Source organism: Pempheris klunzingeri, chromosome 8, assembly GCF_042242105.1.
Source record: "Pempheris klunzingeri isolate RE-2024b chromosome 8, fPemKlu1.hap1, whole genome shotgun sequence".
In the NCBI taxonomy this organism is placed as follows: domain Eukaryota; kingdom Metazoa; phylum Chordata; class Actinopteri; order Acropomatiformes; family Pempheridae; genus Pempheris; species Pempheris klunzingeri.
In genome coordinates, this window is record NC_092019.1 from 17,927,989 (window position 1) to 17,937,069 (window position 9,081).

General features: G+C 41.5%; 1 protein-coding gene across 1 annotated transcript; it reads left to right on the forward strand.

The window, feature by feature from the left end:
• Positions 1–1,658: 1,658 nt before the first annotated feature.
• On the forward strand, positions 1,659–8,630 carry tnfrsf1a (tumor necrosis factor receptor superfamily, member 1a). The gene is made up of 10 exons (XM_070835965.1): positions 1,659–1,815; positions 3,346–3,450; positions 3,566–3,674; positions 3,800–3,931; positions 4,036–4,188; positions 4,315–4,393; positions 5,142–5,197; positions 6,129–6,301; positions 6,390–6,516; positions 6,666–8,630. Exons 2-10 carry the CDS (start codon positions 3,382–3,384, stop codon positions 6,962–6,964), a joined length of 1,197 nt encoding a protein of 398 aa, XP_070692066.1. The 5' UTR covers positions 1,659–1,815; positions 3,346–3,381; the 3' UTR covers positions 6,965–8,630.
• The last annotated feature ends 451 nt before the right edge of the window (positions 8,631–9,081 follow it).

Below are 9,081 nucleotides of genomic sequence, written 5' to 3' on the forward strand. Positions count from 1 at the left end.
TGTCTGGTCCACTGTGGCTTAAATTGTCCAGATGACATTTAAACACTATAATAAATGAAGAAAAACTTAATAGGTGGACATGGGGCAACTTTTTCTTTTTATTATTGGTTAACTCTTGATAACCAGCTAATTTTTTATGTGTGAGGATCCTTCGCAAAACCACACCAGATCTTGTGGTTTCTTTTTCTGGGCTGCAGGTCTTTCTTGTATTCCAGCAACATCCTCATCTTAAAGTGACACTGAGTGGCAGCTTTTCTTCTGCTTATACAACGTTCAGCTGCCGTGTGCTCCTCTCAGCACCCCTGTCACAGAAACTAGGCCACCACACGTGACCTCCTGTAAAGTGTGAAACGGGGCCTGAGGCTGACGAAGCAGCATCAGGGAGGGGCTGCCACCGAGGCCCTGTGTGGCCTGTGTCGCCACTCAGACAGAGTACGGAGATGACTGGAAGAAAGATGACTGAGCATCAAAATCACTCTGAACTGACTTAGAGCAAACCTGGTCATGCTTATCTTATGGTTTCAGTATTATGCTGCTTGACTGTAAGGACTGGTATGTTCGATTAGAACTTCAGAGGAATCTTTGCCAGAAACGTGTCAACGTTGCTATGATGAGAGAAACAGGGAAACCAAAAAGGCTATTTTTTACTTGGCTTGAAAGAGACTCTACAAGCGGTCTCACAGCTGGCCTCACGGGCTGCAGTGGGAGTGTTTGCACATGCATGGAAAGGAAGACCTACTTTAAGTGTCTGTATCCCACGTGGACGTGTGAGTGTTTGACAGTTTGAGAGCCTGACACACAGACACAGAGAGAGAGAGAGAGAGAAGGAGGAAGAGTGAGGAGATGAAGACACGTTTTTTTTTTCCTCACTGAAAAGGAAGGATGTGGTTTTTCTGAGGAAGCACTAGTCTTGCTCTGCTGACTGAGCTCTTTCATGCACCGTACCAGCAATGTCACGAGAGGACACACTCTGCTGGCCTATTTGAATAAAGTACCAGCCTATTTTCTCCTTAATTATAGTGCCCCTAATTACAGTCCATCATGCTCTACTTGCTTCATTCTCTGCACTCTATATACAGGAATGTACATAAAATAAAAGTGAATTTTCACTATGAGCCCAAAACACTTTATTTCACCCTCTTAATAGCATACCTTTAAGATTTAAGAAAAAGCAATTTCTTAGAATTCATTAGTTATAATTTGACTAATTTAGGCCTGAGTAGTATGTTTGCTAATGGGCGTATGGAAGAATTTCAACGGGGAAATAAAAGGTTTGAAATTACGTTTTAATAGTAAATTCCCACAATCTCCTGAAAAATGGCATTAGGATGAAGTAATAAAAAAAAATCAGGAGTTGCTTCAGGTCATCTTGCAGATTCATGAGAAATTTATGTGCTTCCTCCTTGTAATTTGTTTGCGTGTGTTAACCCTTCTTTGAACGAGTTTCACAGCTGTTTAATAGTTTAATTAATTTGAATGTATGTGGTTTGGCGGAAGGACTGTGTAGAGTAATGGATGTATGGCCTGCCATTCATCAGCTGCAGGTATTAAACTGTGTGTGTGTGTGTGTGTGTGTGTGTGTGTGTATTGCCAAACTGTGCCTGACTATTCCTTGAAATGGGCTCGTGACGCTGCAGCTATTTCCCGGTAGAGTCCGCCTCTGCTCGTGTACGGCTGAGTGGGGCAGCCGCGCCGTCGCTCTGATTTTCGGCTAAAAGAGAGAACAAAACGTTATATTAAGATATAATAAACATTCATGTCGACACATGGAGCTGAAGTGAAGAGACGCCCGTCGCCGTAACAGTGGCTGTCCAGGTGAGTGACGGTGAAAATGAGGAGATTCATGTTTGGCTTCATGCTGTAAGTCAGTAGGCGTCTTGTGGTCTGTAGGTAAACCGAAACCCAACATACAACAGACAACATCTGTGGAGTTTAGTTCTTAAGGAGGGCGACCTTATCTGCGCCTGTGTGCGACTTTAGGTTCAGTTTGAGTAGGTTTGAAAGCTGTTGTGTTATGAATGTAATCTCAGCGCCTCATTGCGACAGAGTGTGTGTGTGTGTGTGTGTGTGTGTGTGTCTCTGTGTGTGTGTGTGTGTGTGTGTGTCTGGGGGGGGGGGGGGGAGTATGGCGCAGAAAAATGCAAGAGCCGCTCACTGTGTCTTTACGAGCTACATGATCCATAAAACAACTTCACTCACAACAGGCCCTGATTGTTGTTAATGTTTGGTGGATCCCCTCAAACCACTTATTACAGGTTACTGAGGAATGACCAAGAATTTGACTCTTATCTCAAATTGCGTTTAGTTTCGTTCTTTCTGTTGAGAAAACCGCCTGTGAAACCTCAGCCCCCTTCCCCATTTTCATCTGTGAATCCACAGAGCGGTCAGCTGTCCTCATTTGAACTGTTTACTTGTTCAAAAGTAGCTCCAAGAATGGATTACCCTGATTAATAACTGCTGGTAATTGAGTTTGCAATGCACTCCTCTAATGAAATGCCCATTGACCTCCATTGAATTGGGTTGGCAGCCAAAATCAAAGTCTCACACAGTTGACGGGTAAATCTAAAAACTAGTTTGGATGAACTGACCCTGAAGGTAATCATGGTCATGGGCGAGGAGTTTAGATACATTTTAACCATGTGATTTTATGTACAAAAGGTTTTAGAAAATCTAGTGCTACAATGAGTAAATGTCCAGTGCCACTCAAGTCGCTCTGTGAGGCTGTAAGCTCAATTACACATGAAAGCAGCACTCGTATAAATTTTATTACCACAATCACAAGGGTTCATCCTCGTTACTTTAGTCGTTATAGGAAATTCCTGACTCAGCTCTGCATTGTCAGACTTCATCTCCTATCAGATAAAGAGCTATGTGTGTGCAGCCTCAGGTGGACTGTAAGTGCTAATATTTTCCAAGCTAGCAGGCTAATGTTTCCCAGTGAGTGTGTTAAATGCCAAAGTACAGCTGAGCCTAAAGCCTAAAGTGTCCTGCCATAATATTCTGTCACCTGTCGGTGGTGCGAGATGAAATGTGCATCACAGGTCCAGGAATGTTTGCCACCCTTACACAGTAGCACCATGCCAATAATGGCTAAAAAAGTACCATGTTGAATAAGTGCTTTTAAAAAACAAGACGCCAACCCTCGGTCTTTTAGCCTGTGGTGTTAAAAAAGAAAAGTTAGTCTGGATTTTGTTGTAAATGCAGGAACCTTTAAGGCATTGAATTAGTTTTAATGTGTGTTTTGGTAGTGTGCTGGCCCAGAGCATATTGTCTGACTCAGTGATATAACTCATGGCACTGTTACATTGGCTGTTTGAGGTGTTATGTAGACTGTTTTCCACGCAGGAGGCATCAGATGGATTGAGCTGAACCTGTGAGATAATGGAGGGAGGTGTCCACGGAGGAAGATGGAATAAAAAAGCCCCTGCTGGCACAACACTGCTCCTCATGGTGAGGCAAACTTCTCACTAAATGCTTTGAAATGACATGAGTGCATGAAAATCTTGTGCTTGCGATGGACAGTAAATCTTTTCTTTGTATATTTACTGTTTATTTTATGTTTCAGTGCTTGTTCATCCCCACAATGACATTGTTACAACCCTCAGAGGAGAAGACATGTCCACGCGGGGACTATCTCACTGATGAGGGAATTTGTTGCAACAAATGCTTTCCAGGTACCGTATGGCCTCCTACACACCACACACATGCTCAGCATTGGAAATATCACACAGGCATTTATCTATTGATAAATCCACTTTACAAAGTCAAAGTTTAAAAATGTGATCTTCATGTTTCCCAGGTTTTAAGCTTGTTGAAAAGTGCCATGCTACAGGTCAGAGAAGTAACTGCTCAATATGTCCTGATGGACAATACACAGACCAGATGAACTCTTCCCCCAACTGCAGAAGCTGCAGACGCTGCAAAAGTAAAAGTAACATTACCCTTTAATGAATCAATGTGGCCTCTTTGATTTACCAATGTTGTATTAGGTATTTATTTGCTTTGTTCACTTGTTGTCTCCTTTCATATTTGCAGAAAAACATGAAATACAGGTATCAAAATGTGAAAAACACCGAAACACTATTTGTCGCTGTGAGCCCGGTTATTATAGATCTTATATCGACTCAGAAACATACGAGTGTCTCAAATGTACGCCGTGTGGACCTGATGAAAAAGAAAAACAGAAATGTAAGTCTTAAGACATTGTGCCAATACTCTGTGATGTCTTTGTAAAAGCCATTTCTGTAATAATTTCATGGCTCATTAAGTATTTCCTCCAATCAGTCTTAATAGAATTATTCTTTTTGTACACAGGTACACCTGAGACAAACACTGTGTGTGAATGTACAGAGAACTACTACAGAGTCAATAAAAAGTGTGAACCCTGCAAGAAGTGAGTACACTAATGTATATGTGCATGCATTGTTCCCTCCCTGCTGTTTGTGTTGGATCCCTTTAAGGTTGTTAATGGGGAAGTTGGTTTGTTGAATTGAAACTGGAAACACGAGGACGACCTTGTTCAATCTTTCCATTTGTTGGCAACAGAAGAGAGAAGTGGCGAGACACTGACATTTTAACATTTACTAAACGACCACTTGTACTGCCTCAAGAACTTCTGTTTAATGCAGTGTTTGACTGGTTCACTGAGAGGAACCCCTAAAACATCTATGCGAAAATCTATTTTGTGGTCCGACAGTATAACTTAGTCAGTCTTTTAGACATTTGTTGTTGTAGATTTGAAATCTGCTAAATTGCAAACTCAAACATCGTAACTGTGTCATGCAAAGTCAAAAGAGTAACTTTTGGGTACGTTTTTCCGTACGCGGCAGCCAGTTCGCCAGTATTTATCACAGAAAAAGAAGGAAAAAGTAGGGGGGACACAGAAACCAACTTCCTATGCTTCCCATAATCCTTAGCTACACCCCTGTCCACATAAACAACACATTAGTAGTGATTGTGACAGATGAGGATTTATCTCTCTTTCAGCTGGTGCCGATTTCCTGTCCAGTGGTCATTATAAAACATTGTTTGAACTAATTTGCTGTTGCTGAAAAACATCTCGGCCTTTGTGTTAATCACTTCCTCTTAAGATGTGCTACTTCCTCTTCAGTGTTGTGAATTGTCCTCTCTGTTCTTCACAGTTGTAGCACTGAGTGCAGACATCACTGTGCATCACTTCCTACTCTGAATACAAGAGGTGAGCACTTGTGACAAGGATGTAGTTAACAGCCAAGCTTTTGTATGCAAGAGTTAATGCACTGGTTTCCAGAATAACACAGTTTGCTAAAGGAATACAATCACCACTAGCTTAGTTAGCCAGAGAGTCTGTTATTCTTTTACCTTGCATAGAATTTTAATTCAATTAATTTGAGTCCATGATTTATATTAATAAGATGAAATGTAAACTATTTTTGGAAAATTGATTTAATACATGTCCTGTTTTAGTTGTCTTGCGCCCTAAATCAAGTAAATCTTTTGCAGAATCAAGCCATTTGTGTGTGCAAACATGTGCACAGTGAAAAAGACTCATAGAGCAAGTGCACACAACTGTGCACATCAGCCATTTGGCACAAAAATGCCCTCACTGTGCTCTTGCTTTTGGGATCAGTTTTAGTTATAAAATGTTTTTGTGGGCTGGTGGGAGATGTTTTACACTTAAAAACTAAACAGGGGATTATTGCAACAGTGGACTGGATTACAGGAAGCTGCTCAGTCCTTTTTTGTGGAGTTTCAGTCAGTAGCATTAGACCTGTAGCAAACACGGTCAGTACTGCTAGCCACAGTAGCTAGGAAGCTGATGCGTATGTATATTTTAACAATCATTTTCAACTGGTTAGTCCATCCATCTATTTTCTTCCACTTATCCAGGTCCATGTAATGTTAATTTGACTCATTATTTCATTATAAATTCTCTTCTTTCATTATAAAATGTTCTATGCTGTAAATCCTTACTTAGTATCAAAGAGGTGATAAGAACAATCTCAAAGAAAGAGTTGATTAGATATTAAGTTACTGCAGTTTCTTTTTTAGATGTGGCTTTATAACAATAGAATGTAGTTTTTGGTCTATTAGTGTTTTTAATGTGTATCCATCCTCATGTCTTGTTCCCCATGTGTCCATCCATGAAGCCCCTGACACTGAAAAGGAACATCTTGTCAAAATAATTGCTGGAGTTATAGCTGTGGCTCTGATATTGTTGGTGCTGGTGGTTCTCATCACCTACATGGTCACAAAGCGATCTACCAAGAAGAAGCTGCTGAGGTTGACCGCCCAATCAAGCGTCTCCTCAGGCTCATGCCAGGTACACTTCTATCTAGCTGCCCATTCACTGTTCTCTGCTGGATGTTCGTCTACAGTCAATAAAGATTTGATCTGTCCTTGTCGCACAGGAAGTCCTGATCCACAGTGAGGGACCATCAAACACCATCAGTGCCAAAGCTACTCCCCCTCCAACTCCTGTGAGTGAACAGGAGCAACTGTCCAACCTGCCTGACTGTGTCCCCCTGGAAATCAAGAGTGAGTGTATTTTATACTGTGCACAGCAGCGCATGCTCCTGACCAGGGATCCAGTGTGTTTCAGCTCGAACATACAGAAAACTATTGTATTAACTCTTATCCCTTCCGCTGAACTCCCCTCTCCCCTCTCCCCTCTCCCCTCTACCCAGCCTCTGGCCTGATCTACACAGTGCTGGATCTGGTTCCTGCGCTGCAGGTGAAGCAGCTGGTACGCTCTCTCGGTGTGAAGGACATAGAGATCGAACAAGCAGAGCTGGATCACCGATCCTGCCTCGAGGCTCACTACCAGATGCTGAGGGTGTGGATCGAGAGAGGCTCACATGCAGGTGGAGGAGGACGAGATGGAATGCTGCACCGGCCCTTGTTGCAGGAGTTGTTGGACGAACTGAGAAAGATGCACCTGGGACGGGCAGCCGAGGAGCTGGAGACAAAGTACAGCATTCAGTAATTCTGCAACGTGTGCCAAGTGGAACAAAAAGCTTATGAAACCAAGTATTGTTCTCTTTCGAGACTCTCTTGTGGACGCTGTCAGTGCACACAAACAGACACGGTGCTATCACCAAAGCAGCTTTATTTCACATCAACCAGCATGACTGAGCTCTACCTCTCACCCTGCCAATCACACGCTGAGATGACAGCTCAAACTACTGAGAGGAATGAATCAAACTGTTATGGAAAATGGGATTTTGCACTGGTAATTCTGGGTAAAATTGTGAAGTTGTAAAGAACTTTTAGCGAGATAAATGGCTTTGAAAATCTTCAAGGAATAATAAGACATTTGGGGAATGGTTCACTGTTCAGCTTAGTTAGATGAGAAGATCAGTAGCATGGTCATGTCTGTACGGTAAATACGAAGCTACAAGCAGCAGCTGGTTAACTTTTAGCTTAGCATAAAGACTGGAAACGGGGTAACTGGTAGCCTGACAAAACCCACCTACCAGCACCTTAAACCATCTTTAATCAACATGGTATGTCTTGGGGAAAAGCCTGAATTTGTGTTTTTATGGGGAGCTGTGTGCTTGAATTAGATCGTGTGAGAGCAGTGAGGCGTGGAGGTGCAGGTCGGTGGGCATTAGGACAGAGTCAGGCTTGCTGTTTTCCCCTGTTTCCAGTTCTTATACTAATTAAGCTTATGGGCTCCAGCTTCATATTTACCAAACAAACATTAGAGCGGTATTGAGCTTTTCATTTAACTCTAAGCAAGAAAGCAAATAAGCGTCATCCCAAAAATGACAAACTAATTCTCAAAGGCTGATGAACCTTTCTTTAAGATGCGCTGTTTCATTAGAGTAACTATATATTGTACAGTATTTCTTATAGATATAGGGAATAAGGGGAATCTTTGTGAAGTCATACTGGGCTGATCACTTTTTTTTATCATACATGCATTCAAACATGCCTTCATGATGTGATGACTGTATTTTGTACTGGGTCATTAACACGTGCCATTTTATTGAGCTGTTTTATCTATTGTGTCTACCCCATTATATGTAGTTAAGCAAATTAAGCTACTCTGTCTATTGTTAGTCACTATTACAAAGATTAGTTTAAATATTTCATTTTCTGGCATGTTTTCATTTGGTCTCTGGTTGTTTGAGGGAAGAGGGAAATGCAAAATCAAAATTGAGTGTTTAGCCGACGAGTTAACTGGTAATTTCTTGATAGTGGTTCCTGGTTACAATGTTGAGAGAGTTTGACTCATCTTCATTGAAATTTTATGGGAACCGTAACAAAGCTAGAGATGTTTGTAGTTCCTGCTTAATGTAGACCAGACTCCTGCCACTTTTCACAGGCCTTTCACAGCCCCATTAGCATTCTTTTAAATCACATCATACAAGCATTATTCATTACTGTTAGAGAAAACAGGGCACGCCTTGTCTCAGTGTGCCTCAGCCAAACAGCTTTTATAATACCAGTCTCGGCCTGCAGATTCAGATATGAATCAGTCACACACAGACAGACTGCAGACATGCAATTCCAAAGCACTTTTACCACTGTATCAAATTGTATTATACTCACCGGGCCATTTATCGAGTGGATGAACAATGTTGAGCAGTACATAAAAAATCTTGTGTTAATGTCTGAACTATAAATAAATGTGTCATGTATTTTAATGTGTGTATCTGAATTGTGTCAAACATTTGTCTGAAGGCTCTGGAGTGCAATGGGGAATGCACGCGTGTGTGGATACTCTAAAATGTGAAGGAAATATTTTAAGGTCAATGAGGATGTAATTGCGTGTCTAACTTCAGACACGCTGCCACTCTACATTCCAGCCTGAAGCTTCAAACATTTAATCACATTTGTAACAAAGTAGTTCCTCCTATATATTTAACTGATCCTTTTTATTTTTGGCTCATCCACTTCCCTGTAACTCACTTCTTCTTACCTGCAAACACTGCTCTACTTTCCATTTTACTGTGCTATCAAACACCAGATTATCACAGTTGATTTCTTCTTTCAGTCACACAAATGGCGAAAAAAACAAACAGCTGCTGCTACACATAAAACTTCTCCCCTGTCAAAGTGATTTTCTCCTGTTTGCTCAGGGTGATCGATAAGCTG